Source organism: Sciurus carolinensis, chromosome 5, assembly GCF_902686445.1.
Source record: "Sciurus carolinensis chromosome 5, mSciCar1.2, whole genome shotgun sequence".
In the NCBI taxonomy this organism is placed as follows: Eukaryota; Metazoa; Chordata; class Mammalia; order Rodentia; family Sciuridae; genus Sciurus; species Sciurus carolinensis.
In genome coordinates this window covers 1,319,928-1,347,791 of record NC_062217.1, presented here as the reverse complement: position 1 = coordinate 1,347,791, position 27,864 = coordinate 1,319,928, and the positions used below count along the sequence as shown (strand labels likewise).

General features: G+C 48.4%; 1 protein-coding gene across 1 annotated transcript in view; it reads right to left on the bottom strand.

Annotated features, from left to right (window-relative positions):
• The window catches only part of Tubgcp3 (tubulin gamma complex associated protein 3), a 55,749-nt gene that overhangs the window by 11,583 nt on the left and 16,302 nt on the right, over positions 1-27,864 (bottom strand). The window contains exons 7-17 of the mRNA XM_047552823.1: positions 27,523-27,641; positions 26,823-26,948; positions 24,371-24,439; positions 23,921-24,053; positions 22,207-22,373; positions 13,468-13,578; positions 13,065-13,173; positions 10,335-10,524; positions 8,599-8,734; positions 7,933-8,001; positions 4,152-4,287 (exon numbers count right to left, since the gene is read on the bottom strand). Coding sequence (XP_047408779.1) covers positions 4,152-4,287; positions 7,933-8,001; positions 8,599-8,734; positions 10,335-10,524; positions 13,065-13,173; positions 13,468-13,578; positions 22,207-22,373; positions 23,921-24,053; positions 24,371-24,439; positions 26,823-26,948; positions 27,523-27,641 — 1,365 coding nt within the window. The remainder of the gene's footprint in view (positions 1-4,151; positions 4,288-7,932; positions 8,002-8,598; positions 8,735-10,334; positions 10,525-13,064; positions 13,174-13,467; positions 13,579-22,206; positions 22,374-23,920; positions 24,054-24,370; positions 24,440-26,822; positions 26,949-27,522; positions 27,642-27,864) is intronic.

The following is a 27,864-nucleotide window of genomic DNA, read 5'->3' as shown; positions in this document are numbered from 1 at the left end:
CTGACGCAGTCACAGTGAGCTCCACCCTTGCTCTCCGCCCTCCTGAGGCAGCTATGCAGTCGACTCACCTCTCCTGACAGCTGTCCAGGGAAGCCGGTCCAGCTTCACAGGACCAACAGAAACAGACAAAATCACGTGCCACCATGCAGACGCACAGAGGTCACTCATCTCCTGCTCAGAGGCCCTGTGTTACTGAGCAGGTAGGTCCCTCCCCCCGTCTAGGAGACCCTGTGTTACTGAGCAGGCCCCTCTCCCCCCGTCTAGGAGACCCTGTGTTACTGAGCAGGCCCCTCTCCCCCCGTCTAGGAGACCCTGTGTTACTGAGTAGGCCCCTCTCCCCCCATCCAGGAGACCCTGTGTTACTGAACAGGTAGGTCCCTCCCCCCGTCTAGGAGACCCTGTGTTACTGAGCAGGCCCCTCTCCCCCCATCCAGGAGACCCTGTGTTACTGAGCAGGCCCCTCTCCCCCCGTCTAGGAGACCCTGTGTTACTGAGCAGGCCCCTCTCCCCCCATCCAGGAGACCCTGTGTTACTGAGCAGGCCCTCTCCCCCCATCCAGGAGACCCTGTGTTACTGAACAGGTAGGTCCCTCCCCCCGTCTAGGAGACCCTGTGTTACTGAGCAGGCCCCTCTCCCCCCATCCAGGAGACCCTGTGTTACTGAGCAGGCCCCTCTCCCCCCATCCAGGAGACCCTGTGTTACTGAACAGGTAGGTCCCTCCCCCCGTCTAGGAGACCCTGTGTTACTGAGCAGGCCCCTCTCCCCCCATCCAGGAGACCCTGTGTTACTGAGCAGGCCCCTCTCCCCCCGTCTAGGAGACCCTGTGTTACTGAGCAGGCCCCTCTCCCCCCATCCAGGAGACCCTGTGTTACTGAGTAGGCCCCTCTCCCCCCATCCAGGAGACCCTGTGTTACTGAACAGGTAGGTCCCTCCCCCCGTCTAGGAGACCCTGTGTTACTGAGCAGGCCCCTCTCCCCCCATCCAGGAGACCCTGTGTTACTGAGCAGGCCCCTCTCCCCCCGTCTAGGAGACCCTGTGTTACTGAGTAGGCCCCTCTCCCCCCATCCAGGAGACCCTGTGTTACTGAGCCCCCCCGCTCCTCCCCTTCCCCCTGTCTAGGAGAGACCCTGTGTTACTGAGCCCCCCCCCCCCCCGTCTAGGAGACCCTGTGTTACTGAGCCCCCCCTCCCCCATCTAGGAGACCCTGTGTTACTGAGCCCCTCCCCCAGTCTAGGAGACCCTGTGTCACTGAGCGCCCCCCCCCCCCCCAGGAGACCCTGTGTTACTGAGCAGGCCCCTCTCCCCCCATCTAGGAGACCCTGTGTTACTGAGGGGCTGCTCTTCCCCTCTGGGCCCTTGTGATCAAGCAGGCCACACCTGCCACTGTCTCAAGACCCTCTGTCTCAGTTCTAGAAACATAAACATTCTTTGTAGCCAGTCCATTTTCTAGTTCTAAGTTAATTTTCCACACACAGTGGAAGAAGTGCAATTGCAGGAAAACTCATGTTTGCACTGTTCATTTCAGTCTGCATTGACGGAAAGACTTCCAGAGCTGCTCTCAAGGAGTCCAACTGCCCTCCAATCCAACAGTATTTGTGTAACATGTCGTTTTTAGTACAGTTATACATTTCTGCTAACATTTATACACTTCACTTTTCAGTCAGGAATTTTTTCTGGTTTTCAAGTCCTTCTGAAAGTAGATACATAGAGATTAAATCATTAATCCTATATTACAATCTCCGAATTTCTTGAGTGCATGATTTCTTTACTACTAATTACGTTCTAGATTCCTGAATGCCACTGCATTTGGAAATGGAAAAGTCACGGGGTTCTGACATCAGTGCTTGTCTGTGATTCCTACTTGCTCCAGGGCTCGGGATGCAGGCAGCAGGAGCTCTGCTCCTCAGCAGGGATTTCACTAAAGCGCGGGGTTAGACAGAGTGTGGGAGGGACTCAGAAACGTGGGCGCACTAAACGAAGAAGAGAGAGCCCACTGCAGCCCAGTCGGTTGTGGCAGCGAGCTGGTTCAGCAGAGGGAGAACACGGCGACCCAAGGCAAGGTTTGCTACGGGAAACCTGAGATCGGAAAGCAGTCTGGCCTAGGCTGATCCAGAGGCTGGACCCTGAACTGGGGTTTGAAAGTGCAGTTTCCCAGCTGGCTGCAGAGGCTGAGTGGAGTCATCCTGAGGCGGCCACGCTCTGACTACTGCTGTGCAGCCTGGAGGCCACACCGCCACACTGTCCCCGCCAGCACCCGCCCTGTGGCTGGATACCTCACAGAACACAAGTGAGACAGGCACAGGGGGATTCAGGGTGGAAAAGAGAGGCAGGGCCCAACTCCCTTGTCCTCTGAGTCTGGCCACATGACCAGCTGAGGCCACACGGCCAGGAGTCTGAACATGCAGGTGTGAATGCTCCCCGGGACTGAGCCTGGGAGGGCTGCTGGCGGCAGCAGGGCGTGTGGAGGGTTGGCTCCCCTGCCCCACAAGCAGAATTCTCAGGAGACTCCTGAGACCCAGACTGCCTGGCAAGCTCAGGGGGACTCTGGCCACTCTCTGCAGTGGCCGCTGCCTGGCGAGCTCAGGGGGACTCTGGCCACTCTCTGTAGCGGCCGCTGCCTGGAGAGCTCAGGGGGACTCTGGCCACTCTCTGTAGCGGCCGCTGCCTGGCGAGTTCAGGAGGACTCTGGCCACTCTCTGTAGCGGCCGCTGCCTGGAGAGCTCAGGGGGACTCTGGCCACTCTCTGTAGCGGCCGCTGCCTGGAGAGCTCAGGGGGACTCTGGCCACTCTCTGTAGCGGCTGCTGCCTGGCGAGTTCAGGAGGACTCTGGCCACTCTCTGTAGCGGCCGCTGCCTGGTGAGCTCAGGGGGCCACTGCTGCTCCTCCCTCTGCAAGCGCAGCGCCCGTTCACCTCGACACCTCCACACCGCTCGCTCCTCTCAAAACATTTCCATGTCCTAGTTTATGGGGAAATAATGCACTAAATACATTCCACAAGAGAATAGAAGACACTAAGTGAATTTTAAATGAGTCAATGACTTATTAAATGGTTTTCCTTCCTTCTTAAAATTGGTGATTAAAAACGGGCACAGTGACACACACCTGTAATCCCAGCTTCTCCGGAGGCTGGGGCAGGGACATCTGAAGTTCCAGGCCAGCGTTAACAACTTAAAGACTCTGTCTCAAAATAAAAAAGGGCTGGGACTGTGGCTCAGGGGTAGAGTCCCTGGGTTCAGTACCACCACCACCACCACCCGCTCCTGCAAAATTGGCCATTAAAATGGTTAAATTGTTTAACAGTTAAATGGTTAACCATGGTTAAATGGTTAACAGTTGAACACCAGTGAAAAACAAGTGTGATTTTAAAAGAAACTTCATGATCTGAATCACTTTCCTTAGTTGTGCTGATGCCATGACCAGCATGGTCAAACTCTCAGTTCAGGGAGGGGCGAAGGGGTTAGAATATAAAGATGCGCCAACACAGACTTGAAGATGAAGCTGGGATCAGGTGCAGCCTGCTCTCTGCTGGAGATGCAGGTCTAAAGAGTCACACCAGCAATCTTTATTTATATATGTCTCGTTATCAGGTTGGTTATCAGGTTAAAGTCTATGCAACCATTGTTCTTTGTATTCAGGAAAGTTACAGAAACCAGGCCATCTATGTAGCTTTTCCAAAGTTGCAATCCACAGTTGCAAAGTGCAATGTTAACTCTCAAGAAAGCCCATTGTTTAAAGTCACTGTAAGGCAGACAGGGACCAGAGACGCTGTTGGCGAAACACTGGGGTGGTCGAGCATAAGTCTTCTATTCCCAGGAGCCGTGTGCCTGAGATCAAGGTCAGAGCTGACAGGACGCTTGCACAGCCTCCTCATGCAGGGCACCCTGCACAGGAATGTTCCTAGGCACCGGGCATGCCACAGCCATGAGGTCATCAGAGACCCCCAATCTCTGTCACCGCTCCCCATATACCGATGTCTAGATAAGCAATATTACAAGTAAGCCCTTTCACAAAAACCAAGTTCAAAGGCAAAACAGTGAGTCCCTTCAGCTGGATCATTTTAAATGGACTTCAGATTCCACAGACTTACTAGAAACCAGAGAGTGGCAGCTGTGGGCAAGCACGTGCCCACACAGCCACCCCGTCAGGCCTACCTGGCATGTTCCTTAGGAGCTTGGCGTTGCACATGTGTCCCTTCCGGATGTCAGTGAGGATGTACTCCATGCGCTTGGCCCTCCAGAGGAAGTTAAACACTCTCAGGTAGTGGCTCATGCACTCCCGTGTGAACACCTGGGAGATAGCAGAAGACAGGGTCACGGCACTCGGAACTCGGCACAGACTTGAACCAACCCAGGTCCCGGGCTCCAAAGAAGATCCAGCAAACACTCAACCAACACCAGCAAATTCTAGGAGGTGCGTGAGTAACCACAGCAGCGTATTTCAAGGAAAGCACCACAGTCACCATCATACTGATGATTCACAGGCCAGGCACACTCCTGACAGTACCAGGCAGGCATTTTTAGACCCATCCCGCAGCTGGGAAAACTGGGCTCAAGGTGATACAGCTAGCAAATGGCTCATCAGTACCATGGACCCAGGCCAGACCCAGGCCAAGTGTGGATGCCCAGCTAGGACTCCCAGCTTCTGGAGGGACACCCAGCTGGAGCACCTGCTTCCCTAAGAGCAGCTCCAAGGCCTGGCAGAATGTCCACTCTGAAGGGCCCCTCGGCCGTCTTCGTGCGTCTACTCATCACTTCTGAATAACACCTCTGGTGCTCATGAATGTGACTTCCCAAGCAGGTGACCAGCCCTGTGGTGGGGACAGTGCAAGGCATTCCCTGCTGCCCCTCAGGGCAGCCAGGTAAACCACAAGTCATTCTTCCATTAAGGATGTGCCTTAATGGAAAGGGGTGGGAAAAGGTTTTTCCGGTAAAGGGTTTTCTGCAAACCAACAAGTCTCTGACACAAGCATGAGTGTTGCAGAGGTGAAGCCCGAGCCCACCCCAACCCAGAGGGCAGGCAAAGGAGGCACCACCTGCCTCAGTGTCCACTCTGCACCATAGCCACCTGGACACGCCCTGCCCGAAAGGCCAATTCTTACACAGGGACAAGACCTGCCTTTGCTCTAAAGGGAGCTCTTGCACCCCTGGGACCTGGCCTTGTACACCTCCTCTTCCTTACTCTAAATGTGACATATGTGGCCCTATTTTACCCATCTCACCTGCCCAAACTACCCATCCTCCAGGACAAAGGCACACATTGTTCCCCAGTGGCACCCATGCCCCTCCCCCTCAGACACTTAAAACATTCTGCTTGATGTCCACGGTTTTAGCATGTAAGTTCGACTACCTATGATCCTTCTGTATGCTTCCTTGTGCCAGTATCTGGTAGGTGCTCCATACTGATGGAGGACCAGATGTCGAAGCAGAAGTGATTAAATTTGCATTGAAGGTACTACAAAACCAAACTATCTGCTTTGCTGTGCTTCCCATTAACAGTCTAGCAATTACAGAAATTAAGGGTGACCAGTTTAAGTACTGTAATAAATAAAGGATTCTTCACCATGCAAATGACACATTACAGGGTAGGGGCCCTTTAACACGTCTTAAACTGCATTGTAAAAGTGCAGTTTATCACCACCACCTTGGGATATTAACTAAGAAAAAGGCGCTCACATTCCACTGAACTTACGTGGAAGAAAGTACCACGACACTGCAGTTTTGCTATCAATGCTGCCTTTCAATTCATCTCCTCCTGCAGAATCAACGTCAGAGAAAACTAAACGAGCTCTGAACCTCACCAATGGGAGGGGACGGAGATCCCAGGCCTCTGCTGCCCCTGGCAGAAGGGGGCACTGAGAGCCCCGTGCATACCTGCCCTTGCCAACACCAGGCCTGCACTGCCCCTGCCTCATCATGGAGCCTAAGTCCCCTCAGCCGTGCGGCAGTCAGACGCCTCAGCCCGAGTTCACACAAAGAGCTTAGGGCTCGCTCAAAACAAGGTGAGCCAAAAACATTTTATTAGGCTAATTTGGAGGGAAGATAACCTGAATCCTGAATTTCATAGATTAATTTCAGATTAATTTCCCAAATAAAACCTATCAGAAAATTTCAGTGATATTTTATATCACAGAATTAGTATGAAGCTATTATATGAAATGTAATTACATGATTATTATAAGACGTGTACCCATAAATTCTGTATAAAAATGCCAACTAGAACTGAGAACAGAAAATAGAATAATAGTAAATATAACAGAAGAAAACAGAAAACCATTCTCTTCAAAACCTTGACTCGAAAGATTTATTTAATATGACGGTCGTCTAGTTCCCTTTATATACAACTGCATACAGTTCACGCTCTGAAAAAAATCATTTCAATTTCTAGTAAAAGTCTGAATACTTACAATGGTCCAGTGTGGCTACAGCTATGGCAAGTTAGCTAAAGACATCTGACCACATGGCAAGCAGGAGCACACTCCCCACTGGGTCCCTGGCAGAGCTGCCACCAACCACAGGACCTTCCTTTCTCCTTTCTCCATGAGGCAGCCTAGGCTGCTGCCACCACCACCTACAAATCGACACCTGTTTGTAACAGGAATGTCCTAGATGTGTTTTTTAAAATGACGCTATGGCGTAAAGTGCTTTTCTTCTGTCCTTGTACTAACACCTGATTTTTACAACACACCACTGCATGAGTAACGGTGTACGCACACAACAGACTCCAAGGTGTGCAATATCACAAAATAACTAAGGCATCACGGATCTGAACTGTGCTCAGTTTACCTATTTGTGAAGGCACTTACACTCTGTGAAAATGTGATCACCCCTCCTGGGCATCCTGCAGCCTGATGCAGGCTAGGCAAAGCACTCTATCACTGAGCCCCACCCCAGGCCCCCTGTGGAAATAACAGGAAATGTACATGAACCAGCAAAGCAGATAATATGAAGAGTCCCTGTTTAGGATATAGGTCAAAGGAAAAAACGAACCTGACGAGAGAGCAAACCTAAGAGCAGCTGTGCGTTCAAACTGGGGTAGCTCTCTCTGGTGAAGGACAGACAAGGGAGGCAGGAGCAAGACTACTGTGCCAGGAGTTCCAGCTAATGGACAGCACCACACACCTGGTTGGTGCCAAGTCTGTCAGCGAAGCTTCAGAGACACTATCCTGGCAGAGGGTGTGACTTACCAAGAGAGAAGGGGACAAGTCATGGAGTCCAGTTCTACAGGAACTAATGAAGAAGCCTCAGAATCTAACTACTTAGACAACTATATTACTTCTTAGCAAAATATTTGTCCCAATAGTTGAAAGAAATGCAATGTCCTTCTTTTCAATATTTCAGCTATAAAAATGACTGAACTAAGTTTAAAGAGATATCATGGTCAAAGAGGATTTATTCAAGACCAAATAAAGAAAAATGAGCACCAGAAAGAGACACTTTAATTGCAGACATGAAGACAACAACTCTCCTGGCCAACCTTTTACGATGGGATAACCAAAAAGAAAAGAGAACCTCACGTGCGGTAAAAGCACTACGAACAATAGCACAGCTATTTTCTCATCAGTTTAAATGAATACTCAATATCAAACTTTATCTAAGTAGTGAAAATACAATTCCCCTAAAATACACTTTATAGTTCCTTTCAAATTATCCTAAATTAGTTGCTATAATCTAAGAATAATGGAACAAAATGAACAAGCCCTTTATTAAATACTTGCTGAAATCTATGATAGAACAAATGATATTTTCAAGGAATCTTAAAATACGATAGCGTTTCAGCACTCATTACTAATGGTTCACACACGATTTGGGCCCAATCCTACACGTCACAATCACTTCGGTCAAGTTCATGGAGAAGAAAGTCAATTCTAAACAATTAGATGTTTAGCATTCAAAACAGGCGTGGCTGTCAGACAAGCACACAGAATGCGCTCACAGTCGCAATGGGTCCATCGACGTGATAATCCAGGCTGAAGACGTCCCAGCCCGTGTCACCCGGAGAGACCTGTCGACAGAAAGACAGACAACTGAAAGCCCAGGAGCGCCTGCTGCAGAACTGCCCAGCGTCACAGGGTCGGCCGTGACCCAGCCGCTTGCAGCAAGTGCTCGCTGCCTGGCTGCCGGAGAGCAGGGAGCCGCGGGGTCAGCCTCTGCACCTCCGCAGCGAGGGCGGGCGAGGCACGCCGCAGCCGCTCTACAGGCCTTCAGGATGAAGGTAGTGAGGACGTGCTCCAAGTCCGGGGCTCGCAGACTCCAGATCTCCAAAAGTCGTGTTTTAAGAAAACCAACGGAGTCTTGCCAGGACCCTCATCACGCTCAGCAAACGTGCTTGTGTTCACACCCATCCCCAGCCAGGGCCACGCCCCACACCTATGTGAAAGCCAGTCTGCTGCTGAGCAGACAGTGTCTGGGCCCCCAGCCTGTGAGCTGCCCCTCCCAAGGTGGGACGCTGGGCTTGCAGGGAAGGTGCTTGCCTGTAACCACCAGGATCAAGGGTCAGGTGGGGTCACGGCTCCCAGGAAACAGGTGCAGCTTCCAGGAGAGTCCAGATGAACCACATGGACACACCCACGAGGACGCACGGCACACACACACGGCTCACCTCCAGCAGCCTCACGTCCAGCCTTCTGAGGATCTCGGGGCTGTCAAACTGTGCATTGGTGGCTCTGACAGCGGTCTCGAGGATTCCAGTCAAGTTATGTTGATACAATGTTGTTGCTGGACGGACAAGTTCTGGTCTTAACAAATTGGGCAGAAATTTAAGAGAATGTTACTTGGATTTCTAAGGAACTTCTAAATAATCTAAAAGAAAAGTTAAGAATTTGAATTATAAAAACTGAAAAGATAAATGGGACCAATACAATACGGTAATGAAAGCTACATGGCATTAAATTGCAAATAGGATCTGTCAATTATTTGAGACCGAAACATTCATTAAAAATTTTCAAAATATTGATTTTCATTTGGTTTAAACTTAAAGTACTCAGATGTTAACAAATGAAGTTTTCAAACTTAGGCCTGGCCTATGAGCAGCACAGAAGACTAATTTCCTACAGAGACGTGACGGGAGGGGAGGGCTTCCTGAAGTCAATTCTACTAAAAACAAGGAGGCCACGATTCCCAAGGGCTCAGAAACACCTACCACCTGCCAGGTGCAGGTGGCTACAGTTTCTACCTACCAGGCACCTAGCTCTCTGCTCAGGGTGCCTGTGAAACATGGGCAAATGCTGAGCACAGACATCACCTGGGCACTCCCTGCAGCAGACCTCTGAGGAGAACCCCTGCCACTTAGGGACAAGAATGCAACACTGCACATGTCGGAGTGAGCTGAGGGAGGCAATCTACAATGTTAGGTCACATGTGACCTGCCTACACCCGCTCCATCCCGGTTCAGCCAGCACCCAGAGAAAAGTTCCCTTTAACAACTCGATTCCTCGTGCACTTCAAACCACCCATGCCTAAGCCACTAGAGATCCATGCCTGAGGGGGAAATGTTCAGTAAGCGGGACCACCTAGCAGCTGACCCACTTTCACAAGGAGCTCGTGGGTACAGAAGGTCAGCTATTGCCAGGTCCTCCACTACATTACTTCTCAAACTGAAGGCCACTTCCAAGCCCCACCCAAACCTCCAGACGAGACTCCAGGGCCATCCGGCCCACACTGAAGTCCAGACCACAGGCCCAAGACCACTGCAAACCTGATGAGGACAGCTGGAGCTCAACAATAACTCACTGCTTCGTGTCCCAAGGGGAACATCTATCTTTATAAAATGTCCTAAAGGGAACCCCACACCCCGTCCCCACATAAGAAGTGCCATTCTTCCAAACGCCTCAGTGAAAACCCCTGGGCTCACAGTGTGCTCATGGCCAGTGCTGCCCAGAGCCCTGCACTGCACCCCTGGTCACCTCTGTCTCCAGGAGGGAGGGAGGGAGGGCCAAAGGGGCAACACGAAGGTCTGGCTCTTCACACAAGCGAGAGCTGGGAACTCGGCACCAATTCACGTCGATCACTCATCTTCAGGTGGAGCTCAAGCTGAAGCCAGAGTTAACTGTGACTCTGCCTGACTGCTGCTGACACAGCCTCAGAGCTCACGATGACACGGGTCCTCGGGAACAGCACGGCACAAGCCTGATGGCCTACAGATCACCAGAGCCAACCCAAAAGGGACCCTGGCCTGTGAACTAACACCACTGTATCTGTGTAGGTTCTGAGAGACGGTGCCCTACAACATCTCAACTGCTTCCCTGTGATGCCACTGATTCTTCCACCAGAACTGTCAGACTCTTTCACGTTGTAAGTACTGCACACTTAGAACACTCGAAGCAGTTCATCTCTTACTTCAGCAAATCCATTAAGTGCCTTATAAAGTCTCCTTGACCGAGAAGCAAGTACCGCCTCATTGCCTGCATGTGGTCCAGCAAGCTGTACTTTTTGTTGAGAACATCCAGTAGATATTTGCTGGTCTCGAAATAAGCAGCGTCAATCTTCCCTTGAAATGCATTTTCTAGATCTGTGAATAAATCTGCAGCTGTAGAGGACAAAGGGAAGCACACAGACACGCATGATGTGCATCTGAACACGAACAGCAAAGGCACACAATGCGCACGGCCGTGCCCACCCGCCAGAGCTGCAGTCAGCGAAAGCAAGCCAGCACCCAGAGTGAGCCCAGGGCGCTGCACCCGGCCATCGCTGACGTCACCCGCGGGACCCACACAGGCGGAAACGGCACGGCACTGCTCCTGATTCCAAGGGCACTCTCCACACTGCCATGTGAAGTCTCACTAGAGCTCCACGGTCACCACAAACACCCACAGGACACTCCACAACTGGGTCCTAGAGCAGAACCACAAGTGAACAGGCATGTGCTAAGCAGCAATGGAGAGCAGAGCATCGCAGTGCCACAGAGTGGGCCCCACGGAACCGCTGGAGACTCCCAGGGACAGGACCAGACTGCAGTCCACGGAGCCTAACTCCTAACAGGGAGAAGTGCTTTCAGAAGACACAGAACGAGGAGACTACAGGCACACCACAGAGCTTCGTGTGATGCTAGTTACATCCTGCAGCTCAAGTCTGCTGAGAAAAACATCTGAACATTCAGTTTCATTTAGAATCCACAGTAACTCATTCCAAAGCTGAGGAACAACCCAAGACTGAGAAAAGATAAAATGCATGTTCAAGGTCAAGCAAGAGTAAGAGAGGCGATGCCTTTTGTTCCAGGTTTCAGGCTCCCTCCACTACTGAGTCAACCAACTTGAAGGCTTCATGATTCTCTGTGCTTTCCAACACCAGGGCTGACTCTGGTACTGCTAAGTCCAGTGTCACACCTTGTTTCCTACTGGCTCTGAGGGCCTGCCATCTGCCCCATTTGCCATTGCAGCCCAGGAGTGCCTTTCCATACCACTGTTTGGCACTTAGGACACTTCTCATCCAGTACAAAGGCAAACATCACCAGTCTTCCCCCAGGCGCCTATCAGACAGCTGAGACCCAGGCTCCTCACAGCCCATGGCTCCTTAAGCTCCAGCTTTTCAGATTCCTCTCTATTCTTTAGTTGCATGATTAGGGGTTGATCTCGAAAGTTTTTCACAGATGAATATGACATTTTCCACCATTTTGTATTATTGGTAGTCTCTTGGGATTGTGCCTTATCTTTCCACTATATCATAAAGTGAGCAGCAGAAATCTGATTTTCTACAGACACTAGCTGTAGCACAGTAGGAAGGGGCAGCAGGAGGCCCAGTTCACTGTGAAAAAGCAGTGCAGCCACAGCCACAGTGCAGAACAGCAGCAGCAGCTGCAGTGGCCATAAAGCAGCAGCAGAGGCAGCCAAATACCAGGGACTCTGGGACACTGCCCCTCACAGGTGCCACCCATGCTTCTCCTGCAGGCTGTCCTCTCTGGGCACTATGGAGAGGTCACAACTCCAGCACAATCGTTCTCCTGGCTCTTCCTGCTTCTACCTTTTAAATGTAGGCATTTCCCAAAATCTGCCCTGAGTGGCACCTTTCTATTCCAGGAGTAAACCTGGGGGATACCTAAAACTGTGTGTAAACGCACTTGGGTGAGACACCCAGCCCTGAGGGCCTGCCATCTGCCCCACCCCTGGGAGCTCCTGTCAGGGCATCAGGCTTGCCCCTAGCCACCATGGCAAGGCAGGTGCTTCCCAAACCTCCACACCCAGCCCAATCTAGCTTGGGTACACCATTTCCAATACGATGTCTTATACAGAGTGAACTTCTTGAACACATGGAGATGACATATGAATAGCAAATACAGTCAGGGCTGGAAACTATAAAAATAAGTTAGGCACACATACAATATCATAAAATCATTAAAGCTTGGCAGGCAGCAAGTAGGTAAAATGGATGCAAGGAATGTCAGATCAATGAGGGGGCATCATAACACCTGAAGTGCACGGACAAATTTAGCACAGCGCTTTGAACAGAATACACATTTGCCAAATCCCTGCTGATTTCTGAACTAGCCTTTGAGTCCCAAAGCATGGCTATCATTAGTTACATTTCACCCTGTTTTCTTATTTTGTCACCTGTCACTTTACCATTAGGAAAAAAGTAACAAAAATTACTAAGCAGAATAAAATAGCTACACCTCCTCTAATACCTGCTACTTAACTCTGCAGAAAGAGAGTTAGACATTCACACAGATATAGAGGTCACACACACACACACACACACACACTCTAGACTGTGTACGAAGGTATTTCAGTAATCCAAATAACCAGTGAATTCTATGGAACAAAGAATATTTTAAGCAACATACGCCACCACCACCATCACAGCATCGCCATCACCTACACGTCACCTACACGTCATCGCCATTAGCACCACCACCATCATCCAGCACCCCAGCACCATTACCACCTCCTCACCAACACCCGTCAGCTTCCTCACTGTTGCCATCATCCCCATCACCACCACCACCAGCTGTCCTGACATCACATCACCACCATCACAGCAACCCACCTCTACACGTCATCTTCACCCCTCACAAGCAACATCACCATCGTATCACCATCACCATCACCACTACCACCACCAACATAATCATACCATCCTGAGGTGGCTCTGCAGACTTGGTCACAGCTATCATCTTTGTGGTAGGAGTCTGATCATGACAAACTTGGTGTAAGAAATTGATTGATTTTCCTATCAAAAGGACCTAAAAAAGAAAATATCCTAAGATTACCTTTATATGAAATTTAAATTATCATCCAATACTACAAATAGTCACATGTTACAAATCGGTTATTGGTTAAAAACTACATAACAAGAGCATTAGGTCAATACACTAACAAACACATTGATATGTTGATGCATTCAATCAACATGTACTTTAAGAATACTAACAATCCTAAAATGCAACAAAATTTTACTTAACTGAAAATTAATTGTTATGTAATCCAAGTATAGACAGCAATAAAATATCAAAATCACAAAAATGTCTTCTTCCTACCTTCCTAGATTGATCCATCGTCATAAAGGAAGGAATCATCGATTTCCTCAAGGTATACTTGTCATGCCACAGTCGGTCTGTTTTAACTGTTGGATCTGACGCTACAAAAAACTGAAAGCAAATGTTCAATGGGTTTCAAAAAGTGGTATTATTGCAAAACATGAACTAAATGCAACATCAAAGAATAAGTTATTCTAGAAAGGTATTCTATGGGCAAATTCTCCAGGTAACAGGGAGTCTTATCCATTTACACAATAAAACTTGTTTTATAAACAAGTTGTTTTATAAAACTTGTTTTATAAAACTTGTTTGGACAAAAATCCAAGTTGAATTACATGTTTTCCACTTTTAAAACCGAAAGAGCATAGCAAAACCAAGTTATACTTCTTGGAGAGCAATGAAGCCTCTGCTGTGCAGCATGGAGAACCCACATCTGACGGCTTCCCTATCTGCACAAAGCTCCTCTACTTTGGTAACGCCACAAACTTCTGGAGCTTTCTACTCAACATGTACCAACTGTGACCTTCCTGTACTCCGCTGTCCCTTCCCATCCATTTGCCTGCCCTTTACCATCTCTACCTTACAGAGCCCCACTGTGGAGCAGAGGTGTCTGAATCCACATGCTCTGGTCACAAACTCATGACAGAGTTCAGACCATTACCTCCAGGCCAGCCCTCGTGGACACAGGAGCGCACGTCCAAATGGCCACAAGCAGCCAGCCTGGTGGCACTGTAGAAAGGGCCAAGAATCTCCTCTCCCATCCAAGTCACAGCTCATTTCCATTTCCCCTCCTCCACCCAACCCACTCCTGCCACCCAGACCACTGACACCAGAAGGAACTCTGAGCACGGAGGGGAAGTCCACTGCAGTCATTTCCAGCTTAGCTACCACCTCGATGAGGATCCTTTCGTCTTCAGTCAAATGTCCTAATACCTGTGCCTTTGTTTCTATAAGCTTGTTTTCTAAAAGCAGAACCCCTGAATCAAAGTAACTTAATTTTTATGGACAATGCTGGCATTTCCTTTCCAAATGGCTGTTTACTGCCACTCTTGCCAGTAGCATGCCCTATATTCTGCATCCTGTGTTCTTTTAGGTTTTGCCAATTGGTGAAATTGTTATTTGTCCTGTTATTTGACTACAAAAGAAGTTGAACATATTTTCATAATTTTGTTACTTGCCTTTTTTTCTCCTGAAAACTTTCTGTGTCCTTAACCCATCTTTCTGATGATTTTGCCTTTCTCTTATCAATATATAGTTTTTGTGAATTATTACACAACACAAATTTAGTTTCCTAAGTTAATCGTTTGTCACTAATTACAGTATGTCCTATTTTTTTTATGTTCTATTTTTCTGATACTTAAACATCTTCCTCCTATAGCTTCCAGGCTTCCTGTCTCCCTAAGATCTTCCCATTTCCAGATCATAGCAATATTCTCCGCCATGTTCCTTCAGTCTTTGTGCCATTTTACTGTTACACCTTTGGACGCTGAACTGACAGCATGCTGCAGGGATCTGCTTTCTCCAGGTGCCATGATTCTTTACTGCTGGACCGTCGCACCACAGAACTGCATCAACAGACAAGAGGAAGCCAGTGGCTACTGCAGGAGACATAAGGTGCGTCTGAAGACTCCTTCACCTGCCATCCTCCAGAGACCGGTTCACTGGAATTTGAACCTACATGGTTATTATTCCCACTGGTGCTCCATGCTTGGGAATGTGGAGCCTCTGGGGCCACTCCCTGGTCCTTAACACTGGACAGGCTCCAGGGATCCTGCTGGCTTCCAGGCATGGAAAGGCCCCTAGGCTCAGCTGCTTCCCCACCATCCTACTCTGCCTCTGAGGGAGAAGTCAGGACAGGACCTCAGCACCCACAGTGGTGTACTACAGGAACCCAGCAGACTGAGACCCAACACTGCAGCTGCACAGAGGCAGACTGGAATCCCACCTAAGTGGAGCACACAAGTGTCTGCCCATCCCACAGCACCACGTGGAAGACACCCTGACTAGACAGTGAGCCCACAGACAAAATGGACCCAAGGAATCTTAGCAACCACAGAGCAACACAGAATTAATGATTTCCTAACAAAATGCAAGGACCAAAACTAACCCAAGAAAAGAGAGGAGACCCAAAAAGAGCAACAGCTTTGGAAGAAACTGGAAATGTAAAATGCTGTCTGTCAGCAAGACACAGGGCCTGCTTAACTTCACAAAAACAAAAAAACAAAAGAAACACCTTTTTTTTTTTTGGTACCGGGATGAACCAGGGGCGCTTAATCACTGAGTCACATTCCTAGCCTTTTTTATATATTTTATTTAGAGACAGGGTCTTGCTGGGTTGCTTAGGGCCTTGTGCTAAGTCGCTGAGCTGAGGCTGGCTTTAAATTTGAGATCCTCCTGCCTCAGCCTCCCGAGCCGCTAGGATAATAGGTGTGCACCACCTATTTAGGTGCCTGACTAAAAACTACCATTTTTATGCTTTTAAAATGTTCAAGAAAATATACAGAATGACCAAGTTTTCTTCATGATATTAGCATAATACTAGCACAGCTTACAAAAAGTGTCCAAAGTTAATATTATAAGCTAGTTTCCTCTCTGAATATAGAAGAATAAATTCTGAATAAAATAGCATCCTTGTATTACTGAAATAAAGTATTCTTGGTCAGAGTTTATTACTGTTTCAGTATGGCACTAAGTGTCTAAAAACAAGTGAAAACAAAACATTTAAAGGAATCATAAAAAGCTATCATGTAGTGATTTGAAACAGTTTGTTTTAACTATCACTGACCCTCCAAGAATCTGAGGAAAAGTATAGACCTTTGTCCCAGGAAAAACTGCACACTTCATAATACAGCTGGTAAAAAATTCAGGAACCTCAGAAAAAATTCTAAGCAGCTTCAGTAAGGAAAAACAATATTTACTGGCATAAAATAACATTATTTACCACAAGGAAAAAATAACAGGTTATAAAATATGAAGGGTGATTATGATATACAAATATACAGCAAAAATGGGCATATTCATAAATTACTGGTGAATTCTTAACTACCTCTATCTATTTGTATAATCTATTTTATCTCTATATAATCTGAATTTTTAGAACTGCAAGCATTTTTAAATCAGAGAAAATATTGTTTAATTAAAGAATGAAGTAATTCCATCAAATACTGAACACACCGACCAGTACTTTTCCTAGTAACATCGTTTTCTCAGGGCAAGTAGCTAAAAGAGCTTTTCTGTCTCTTGCAGAAACAAGAAGGGTAAAGACTTGGGCCAGAATTCCAGTGATGCCCAGGTCCTGGTAGGAGAGGTGTGATGGCGCCAGCTGCACACAGCCAGCCCCTCTGCATGCAGGTGCATGACCAAACCCAGGCTCCCCAGACTGCAGAGCAGGGGCAACCCCACTGAGTGCAGCTGAGATTTCCTATCGTTAGCACAACTTAAACACCAACCCCTCTGCATGGAGGTGCATGACTGAACCCAGGCTACCAGACTGTAGAGCAGGGGCAACCCCACTGAGTGCAGCTGAGATTTCCTATCGTTAGCACAACTTAAACAACCACAGTATTCGTTGACCTTTCTATTTCAGACTTTTTGATTTACGTTACTTTTCTACTTTAAAACACAACGCAACTGCTTTGAGAAATAAACAGTTCTCTAATGTGGATTATCATTGCCTTAACATATGCTTAAATAATCTGCACTGAAAATTTCAAAAAAAAAAAAAAAAACATTAAAAACCACCATGAATAATCTCCACGGTTACCCAATCACTGTGCTGTGCATGCTCTGTAGCTTGCCATTCAACAGATTAGATTAATTGCATAAATTGTATTTCCCTGCTCTTCACCTGAACATAAGAGCTAGTTTTTACAGACAACACACTAATTCATCCTAATAGCTGGAGTGCAGCCGGATTTTTATCAGTGTGAACAATAAGGAAATTTAATTTCAACTATAAAAAGCTCAGACAATCCAGTCATCTTCAGAAGTCATGAACACACTGCTTCCTCTGGGGGCAAAGGAACAGGCAGTCACTCTACCAGCAAACAGCCAGTGTGAACACAAAGACCAGGGGCCCTTCAGGATGTAATTAATCCTGAGAGAGATGAAATGATGGAGAAAAAACACGGCCAGAATACGGCTGCAAAGCTTCTACTTTACCAATGCATTTCCACTCAAGGTCTTGGATTTTCAGTTATATCAGACACAGAATCGAGGGGAAATAGAGCTAACCACAGGATGATGTGTCGCTTGCTGTTGAGGAAATGCCAAGGCTCCTACTAAACACAGAAAGGAAGACGGTGATTTTCTCAGTAAGGAACTGGTTTCTAGGAATCGGATCCATTGACACAGACCTCAAAAGACTCCCTATGTATACTCACCGACCATGCAGGTCGCTGGCCAGGGTGAGACTGCTCCTCAGGACACCTCGAGGAGACACCATGCTGACTGTGCCAGACACCCACAGAACGAAGGTCCCGGAGGAGACACATTCACAGACCACAGCATGCACGGGCTCAAGACTTGCCCTTCCTTGGTTAAACTGATCCCTGCTTGTTTCAAGTGCCCAGGAGTACAGCTGGTTCTTGCTACCGATCTTGTACCTGCTACATGGAGAACCTGTTTACTTCATTCAGGTGTCTTCGCCTAGGTACAGCTATGGTATAGTGTGTTTGCATTTATAAGGCCTTGTCCTTAGGCACAGAGACCACCTACTGCTTCCTTTCCAACCTGGATGCTTCTTCCCCTTGAGTGCAGCACAGTGCTGACAAGAGTGGTGGGAGAGGACCCTCCCTTGCTCCCGATCCCAGGGGAAGGCTCGTGGTCTGTGACAGCTCACTGATGCCCTTTGCTAGCTAGGCTCCTTTCCAGTTGGTCTGTGCGTTCTTATGGTGAAGGACACTGGATTTCTTCAACTGCTCTTTGAGCATAACAGGGCGGGTGTTCTGTCTTCTCCCCTCATCATCTTAACGTGGTGTTACACAGTTGGTTCCAGCTTGGATGACCCTTGCATTCCTGGGGTAAATCTCACTTGGCTATGGTGTACCACCCTTTTGATGTGCTGTGAATTCATTTTCCAGTATTTTCTTGGGAGATTTTTACATCTATTTTCATAAGAGATACTGGCATATAGTTTTCCTGTGTTGTCTTACGGCGACCTCTTAAAATGACCAAAGAACCCTCCCATTCTATTGTGAGTGCTGAACTCTGGACACGCAGAGCCAGAGTGTCCGATCTGTGTGCCACAGGTCTCCTGAGCACTGCTCAAATACCTTCCTTCTTTTTCATTCAGTCCCCCAAGCTGGAAGGCCTCACTAGACTTCCCTGCTCCTGTCTGCTCTGCAGCGCAGCTAGCGATCTTACTGCATGCAGCCACTGCACTGCTTAGCTCCAGCTTCCATTTGGTTCCTTTTTACAAGTTCTCTTTCTTGATATTTTTCTATTCCTTTTGATTACAGAAGGTAGCATTTCTGCAGATATTCAATCATCTACCAGGAAATAAAAGATTATAAGCTCCCGTATAGCAATCAGTCAACTACAGACTTGAAGACATTCAACTTTACAGTAGCCAGACTGAGGAAAAACTAACCTATGTTGGAAAAAAGGGGCAGACTTCTCAAATTTTAGTCACATAACCATCAAACACACAATGTATCCCTCTACACGTACCATATTCATACAGTGAGTATATTAGAGTCAACTAAACAGAACCTTCCCAAAACTCATCAGAGGTTTAAATAGACACGTATAAATGTAGGGTCTTCAGGAATTCAGGGTGATGGAGATGTACACATAGAAAAGCGAAAAGCCACAGACTTAGGGACAGAAAGAAGGGACTCAGAGTCACAGCGTTCTGCTTGGGCTCTATCACCTCAGATGACATCTACACGCTCACACTGCCACTTGTCTGCTCAAGCCTTGCCCACACAGAACCCCACCAGCAGGGTGGCTACCATGCACCTCTGGAAGACAGAAGGGAGGCTGGAGAGGCGAGGTCGCTTGCCAAGCAGAGAGTCATCAGGAAGGCAGCCCCGAGTCAGACCTGGAGCGCAGCCTGCCCCACAGGCAGAGGTGGCTGGCAGCAAGATGAGCAGCGAGCAGCAGGTGCCTGGGCCTGCAGGGCTGTTGTGGCGAGCCTGGCAAGGTGCACCTGCGCTTCACATTTTCATCTTTTTTTACGATGTTTTTAAAGGTTGCCTTAAAAAATTACCTTTTGGTTCTGTAAGGTACAATTTTACGAGTAATAAAAAACTTCAAAACAAACATACAGAACTTTTTTCTTTGGTGCTGGGGATTGAACCCTGCACATGCATACACCTTGAAAAGAAATCCTTATTTTTTCATTTTCTTAACCACAAGATCACTTAAGACCACTAAACTCACAAATGACAAATTTTTAAAGCACAGATAATTTGTTTTGTGATGATGGTCAGAAGATTTAATAGCATTTAAAATAATCAACTACATGGGTTTTTTTTTGTTTGGGGGTTTGGTTTTTTGGGGGGTGAGAGTGAGCACTTGCCACTGAGCCACATCCTCACCCTTTTTATTTTTTACAAGTTACTTAAGACCTTAGTACATTGCTGAGGCTGGCCTCAAACTTGCGATCCTCCTGAGCGTCCCAAGTCGCTGAGATTACAGGTGTGCACCACCTCCACTACACAGGTTTTTAACAGCACATGCATACACTCTATAATTGGAGAACAACAGGACACAAACACATTAACCCTTCCAAAGGAAAGCAAAGGTAGATACCTGCAAGTTCCTCCCTATCTCCCATCTTACTGGATAAGAACTGAACATAAACACCCTTTAATCTTAAAAATGTAAGTCTCACTAGAAGCTCTAACTAAATGACTCATTACATTTTCCAGAACAGACCCCAAAAAGGATTCAAACTTCACTACAAACACAAAACAAGTTCGCTGCAGGTGGCGTGACCAGACACATGCCACACAGCCACCCGCCTGCCTGTACTCCCGAACACCTGGTAAGCCGGTTAGAGGAAGTGCTCCCAGGAGTGGAGTCAGCCAGGACAGACGCTGGCTCGGGCCAGGGGCCTCGTCTGAGGGCCTGGACAGAAGCACTGACAACACTGGACCTGCTCTGGATTCTGGAATGCCTGCGAACACGAGGGACCTTGGGATGGGACTCCAGGGTAAATGACTCCACTTCTGCTTCCTGTGAACCTCACGGCAGTCCGAAGACCCTTTAGACACAGGTCAACGTGCCTGTATCTTAGACTGTGACGGGGCCGGGTGGAGTTTTTCACTTGTGGCATCCTGTTAGCACTCAGAAAGTCTGAGTTCAGAGCATCTCAGATTTGGAATGTTCAAATTAGGGATGCTGAGCCTCGGTATACCCACTGGAGGGCTTAGAATGGCCGAATCAAAATCTAAAGCACGATCCCCACCAGCCAGTTCTACCTCTGCACCTACTTCAGAGAAATATGGGAGACACAGAAACGGACATTTGTTTGAATAACATTCATAAGATTAAAGCTACAAAAAGCAGAATTCCCATCAATAGGAGAGCTGCTGAGTACCAGCTGGTCTTCCATATGGTGAATAATGCAAGGTGATAAAAGAACTCCCCACACTGTCACAGAGCCAAGACGCACTGACCACGGCACCACACACGCCCCTGCGTGCCACCATCACGCGCTCCCAAAGCACAAAGCTCCGTCTACCATCGGTGCTGCTACAATGTGTTTTAAAAACAACAGCTATGGCAGCACAACCAGCAAGCCAGGCAGCACACAACCTCACATCTGCTCACAGGCACCACGAGCCAAAGGACGCAGTGGAAGCCAGAGCCATGGCCGCCGCTGTGTGTCAGGCGGCCCCCGACACTCCACAGGAACAGACGAACCGAAGCCCTCCCGTGCCCACTTGCACTGCAAGCATCAGAGCTGTTTCAAGGAGAATGCCATATTTATTGCAGTGAGTATGTGTTTCTAAACCACTTAATGTCTAAAATTTTGGGGGGTTTCTGTTTCTGAAAATATTTTTGAGTGTGACGCCCCTCACCCTACTTTCCCCCAAAGCCCTATGGTTTTCATTATGTGGCTTTGCATAAGTGATTTATTTATTTATTTATTTATTTTGGTACCAGAGGTTGAATCCAGGGGCACTTTACCACTAAGCCACATCCCAAGCCCTTAATTTAATTTTTTATTTAGAAACAGGGTCTCACTGAGATGCTCAGGGTCTCACTAAGTTGCTGAGGCTGGCTTTGAACCTATGATCCTCCTACCTCAACCTTCCAAGCAGCTGGGACTACAGGCGTGCCCAGCTGCATAGCAGTAAATTTTAAGAACACATACACCATATTATAGCAGAACTGACAATACTTCCAAAAATATACTACGCAATTAACTTGCTTCCTTCAAACCACAAGCACCCCAGCTGGGCAAAGTGAGTGCACACAGCAGCCTCTTGACACAGAGAACATGAGAAGCTGCACCACTCAGACTCAGGACAGAACGCCTGTGCGAGTGGACCAACTTCCCTGAGTCTCTCACTCCTGGAGCTGGAGAGCAGTTGTCCACTAACCACTCAGAGCTCTGCAGCTCAGCAAGACTGACCCTCTTTCCAGCACAGTGCGAAATGTGTGTGGCACTTGAGTGAAATGCAGTGTGTCCCACTAAGAGAGAGCAGAAGTCATGGGGAGCCAAAAGGAGTCCCCAAGCACCTGCACCTCTTAGCCCCCAGCCTCAACACCAAACACCCGTCTTACTTCGTGGTAAGTGTCCTCAAGCTCCCCATCGTAGATCCAGCGGTAGAGGAAGCTCAGCACAGGATGAGACACCAAGCTCAGAATGTGCTGCACCAGGGATCTCATGTAGGGGTCTCCCGTTCTTGTATAGGCATGGACAGCTGAGGCCAGCTCACCTCCTTTCCTTCCTGGGAGAACACACAACACCCAAGTTTACTTCACATCACAAACCTGTCACTCAGCGTTAACCAAAGATGGCCAAGTAAGGGAGATAAAACAGGTCTGCTTTCTTTGTTTTACACAACTTTGGGACTTAGATGCAGCAGCAGCAGCAAGCAATGTGTCAAGGCCAAGAAATCAAGACCCTGCCCAGGGCTTCACTAAACATCAGTGATTTCCCTCTTCACAACTACTTACCAGTGTTTCAGCTGAGAAAGTAGCAAAAAGTGGCTGGTAACAAAAATCTATATCTTACGTGGCTTTCCATGCCTTCTTAACTGAGATGCACTAAGATTCACACTTTGTATTGTAATTCGGCATCCATGTAAGCACACATAAGAACTAAAGTTCTAAGAAACAACACCTACACTGTTTTGGGAGAACATTACACTAGTCTCAATTCACTGACTTCAACTTTAACCAACAGCAGTGCCATCCGAGACCCTGCTCCACACAGACAAAGCAGCCCTGAGCGCAGTCTGAAGGAGGGGAGTGGCAGACTCAGGTCTAGGAGCACAGGTGCAAGAAGCTTCCCAAGCAACACAACAGCTCAGGTTGCCCTACGTCACTGCTTGTGAGCAGACTGCTCTGACGTGTGCCCAGGGGTGTAAGCCTGGGACCCAGGATCTATTAGTGGTTCTCAAAGCAGCACAGGCTACCAAAATGGGAAGAGGACAGGTCAGACAGGCAAAGGACAGCAGCAGGACTTAGGTGACCGACTGGACACTAGAAGAGCTGGAGGACTGAAGAAAGAAGGGTAGTGGCAGAGATCCAGGCATGGAAGTGTGCAGTAACTGGGCCAACTGCAGGGGTTTACTTGTTGTGGTCAAAAACTTCTATTTTGACAAGTGCCAGAGGTGGGAGGCAGGCACAGGCAGCATGGGCTCAGACACACTTAAGTTCAGGTGCTGAGAACCACACAGCAGAAGATGGTCGAGAGTGTGCAGCTCCTGCCATGGGCAGATGGCTGGCTCTTCGCATCCCATCAAGTCCTAACAAGCCTAAGACACAACAACTACCAGGATCCCAATGTCACAAATGAGAAAAAGAGGGTCCTGACAATGTCACAAGAGAAAAGAGAAGGTCCAAGATGATACAGACTATGAGGAAAACATGTCCAGAAGGCAGCCAAAAATACAGAGGCTAGACCCAGGTGGAGGCCAGGGGCAGAAGCCTGCCTCAGAGGAACAAGAGCACCAGGGAGACGGCAGGGAAGGCTGCCAAGCAAGAGGCCAGACAAAGAGGAGCATGAGGGGTCCCAGCAGATACGACACATGCAGTGGCAACTGCCAGCCTGGACACATCCCCTCCTGGCCTCCACAAGGACAAAGAAGGACCACGCTGACCACAGTCACTCTCTCTGTAGGTGCCGGGTCTATTAATCTGTATCCAATGAACATACTTTGGGCTGTTAAGGATGCAGAAGGTCAGGGCACCAAAGCAAAACTGGATGGCTTGCCCTACAGGTGGTTTTCAACTACAGCACATCTAGGGGCACACGCAGACACAGATGGACCTTGGCAATGATCCACCAGGGCCGCAAGCGTCTTCAGTCTTATTTTGGGATCATATGTCCAAACCAGGAGGCGCCGCAGTGTTAGGCTACTCTCAAGTCCCAAATTCACACCCTGATCGTCCTCTAGCTGTAGCTGAAAAACAACATGGAAAGTTTAAGCACAAATAACTAAGTCTGTCATGTCACTTCTTAACAATATAAAGTAAATAAAAAAACTATTCTCATGATGAAACTAAAGGACTCTTTTGAAAAAATAATAGTACTTTCAAATTACAGAGGGTCTTTAAATGATAGACAAACCTCTGAAAATTAACAATTAATTGGCTCTAGGACACAGAGAGACTTTTATGGACCTTACAAATCTTATTATGAAACTAAAAGCAACCATTTAAAAGTAATGAATGAAGTAACTTAAGAAGCGGTCTCTACAGTTTTAATTTTCTAGCTTACCTGGGAATGTAACACAGAGAGTAAGCGATAGTACTCCTTGAGCTCCTGGTGCAGGGCGGCACAGAAGCTCTGTGGAGAGGAGAGAGTCGTCAGAGCGCAGCACCCTCGCCCCATCCCACACCATACGCGTCTGCAGCAAGAGCCAAGGCAGCGAGCTCAGGAGCCAGCTCCGCAAGGTCCACGCCTCAATGCTGCTGCCACCAACAGTCCTCGGGCAGTTCTGACCCCACAGTGAGCCTTTCCATGACTACAGGAAAGTGCTGAAAGCACAGAAAGCATGGACTTTGCAGCGGGAAATAAAGAAAATGCAGCCTGGCCTTCGAGAAGCTAACTCAATACTGATCTACTGTGCTCTGGTCTGCACTGCTTGCTTTCCCACCCACAGCACTGAACACTCCTGATCTCCATTCCTGACTGCTGACAGGGACCACAGCAAAACTGCACTGCAAGCAGGGCTTCCTGCACTGCACAGCCCTTGACAAGGCCTTTCTGGCACAAGCTGCAGGCTACAAACAGAGCACACAGAGGGCAATTCTGCCCCCCAGGACAGCCCACCATAGACAGTATGCAACAGATGAAGCCTGTTCTCTTGAACATGCAGGTTCCTGTCATCTCTGCATATGTTAAAGCAATATATAATCATTCAAAATAGGGTTTCTTTTGCTATATTTATAGGGTTCATTTTGCTTTGTTGGTTCGGACTGCTAAGGATCCTTTCATATCTGTAGCTCTAAAAATAAACATAAAAATAATGATTTTGAAAACACAAAAGAAACATTTCAAAAGAGACCTGCAGGATAAAACGTCCTGGTTTAGGGAATCGCAGACCTTAGCACGAAGTTCTGGCTCCCAATTAAGGTCAGACCCCCCACTGCCTCAAGTCTGGATGGCTCAGTTCCTTGCAAGTAAATCATGTCAGGGAAGGAAGCATTGGATGAAGGGTGGGTGCCAGGTGTTTAATGAACTCAGGGTCCATCTCCTTAGGCAATGTCCACAAAGGAAAAACCATGTCATTTATTTAGGCACAACACGACTTTGCAAAAAAACCCCGCCCCAGCACCTCAGGGCAGGCAGACATACACACAAAAAGAGTTCAAAAAACAGAGAAAAAATGCTGACCACAAACCATTAAATCACCACTTAGGAGAGCCAGACACTTCTAGACTCAAAGCGGGTACTAACCATATAGCAAGGACCTCCCAACTGAGACAGAATCACCCCAACCACAGCATCAGCTCTTCTTCTAACAACATAAGTCCTTCCTTCTTGGGCAAGGTCAAGCTTCTGAGTGCCAGCCAGCCACCTGCCACGCTGCTCACCAGCCACACCACCCTGCCAGGATGCTACAGCTCCCCGGGCACAGCCCTCCACACTGCCGCTCACCAGGCACAGCCCCTGCCACACTGCCGCTCACCGGCACAGCCCTCCACACTGCCGCTCCCCGGGCACAGCCCTCCACACTGCCGCTCCCCGGGCACAGCCCTCCACACTGCCGCTCACCGGGCACAGCCCTCCACACTGCCGCTCACCGGGCACAGCCCCTGCCACACTGCCGCTCACCGGGCACAGCCCCTGCCACACTGCTGCTCACCGGGCACAGCCCTCCACACTGCCGTTCACCGGGCACAGCCCTCCACACTGCCGCTCACTGGGCACAGCCCTCCACACTGCCGCTCACCGGGCACAGCCCTCCACACTGCCGCTCACTGGGCACAGCCCTCCACACTGCTGCTCACCGGCACAGCCCTCCACACTGCTGCTCACCGGGCACAGCCCCTGCCACACTGCTGCTCATGAGCCATACCACCCTGCCAAGCTGCTCCCCAGCCACTCCACCTGCCACGCTGATGCTCACCCGCTGTGTTGTGGTGTCACAGCTGCTGTGAATCTCTTAATAAAGTTTTGCAAGTACCACTCTAATGATTACTACCCACGAATCACGCTGTAGGCAGAATCCTTTGTTGCTGCACCACTGAATAAAGGTGGGTCTGCGGAAACATCCTTTGACCTGCTGCTTCCTGCAGGAGGGAAGGCAGCTGGTGTCCCACTACAGAGCTGGACCACAGCCCCCTGGTCGCATGATGGGCTCCCAGCCCAGCACCTGCAGCACTCCAACACGGACTAAGGTACTGCCCAGAGCAACTGCTCATCTAGCCACTTCCTCGGGACCACATCTCAGCAGTGGCAGCAGCAAGGGTAGGGCCCTCTCCAGAGCTTCCCTGCTCGCGGGCCCACCTTCTGAACCCTTTGCAGCAGCATCTTATGCATCTGCTGCACCAGGTGCCTTTGTGCATGCCTGCTGTGCTTTCCACTCCCTGGTTGTGTGCACTCCAACCGATACCATCGCCAACCACCAAAGGGCTTTCTTCAAAAAGCGTTCTCCTAGTAGTCACTTCATAGTAAGATTTTAAGTAGACTTAAGTATTTCCAAAGTTAATAATAGTGAACATACCTGACCTACGAGTCCAAATGAACGGTCCAGACTCCTCTGGTCAGTGTACTTTCTGATTTTATTATGTAACCATCCCAGTTCAGCAAGTCTGACTGCCGTGTCCCTCAAAGATTTACTTAGGTTTGCCTAAAAAGTAAATAGATCAGAAGTTAAAATGAAATCAATACTAGAATTTTCATTATTATTCTCCTCAACCACTTGTACTCGTAACAGCATAATTCTCAGGCTTCAGCATGCAAAAGCTAGCAGTACTAGTGTACCATCACTGAGGGCGAAGACAGCACAGGGCCAGTGGATAAGGAGAAGTCACGCAGGGCGCATGGAGCTCTGTCATGTCACCATGTGCACAGCCTGTCTGTGGCCATGACTGATCCTCGGTGGCACAGAGAGCTGGGATATTTGCCCTCTGAGAATGGGGAATTCTGTGTCAATGGCAAAGCGCTAAGCTGACCCCCTGCCCTGCGGGCACCTCTGACGGCACTGCTGCAGCCACATCGCCAAACCAAGGACAGGAAGCAGCACTGCCCAGAAGCTGTAGGAGGCAGAGACGGACAGGGAAAGGCCAGGCCCGCGGTGCAACCTGCTCGGGGCACCCATTCCACAAAGCCAGGAGCACCTGGGAAGATGAACAGCTCACTGTCTGGACTGGAGACAGCTTTTTTCTTTGTGAATATCTAAACTAGAGTCTTCATTACTGTACCTTTCCTTCCACTTTGTAACAATTTTCAGCGTTGCTCATTTTGATATTTTTGCCGTCTATGCCCTGGAAGACGTATAAAATGTCTCTCACAAGAGCTGCTTCAGTAATTTCCACAGCACCTGTAAAATGATTTTTTAAATACAGTAATCACTGAAAGACACATATTAAAAGGAAATAAATTTCATGACATGATTAGCTCCAGGTTACATATATGCCACCAGGACATTTACAAACTCAATAAACAAGCTTAAGATGAAAAGGTGTAAGTCTGGGAAAAACAGAGGCCTTCTGAAAGGCAGCAGGGCCCCTCTTCCATGCAGTGCCCACCTACAGGCCTTTGAA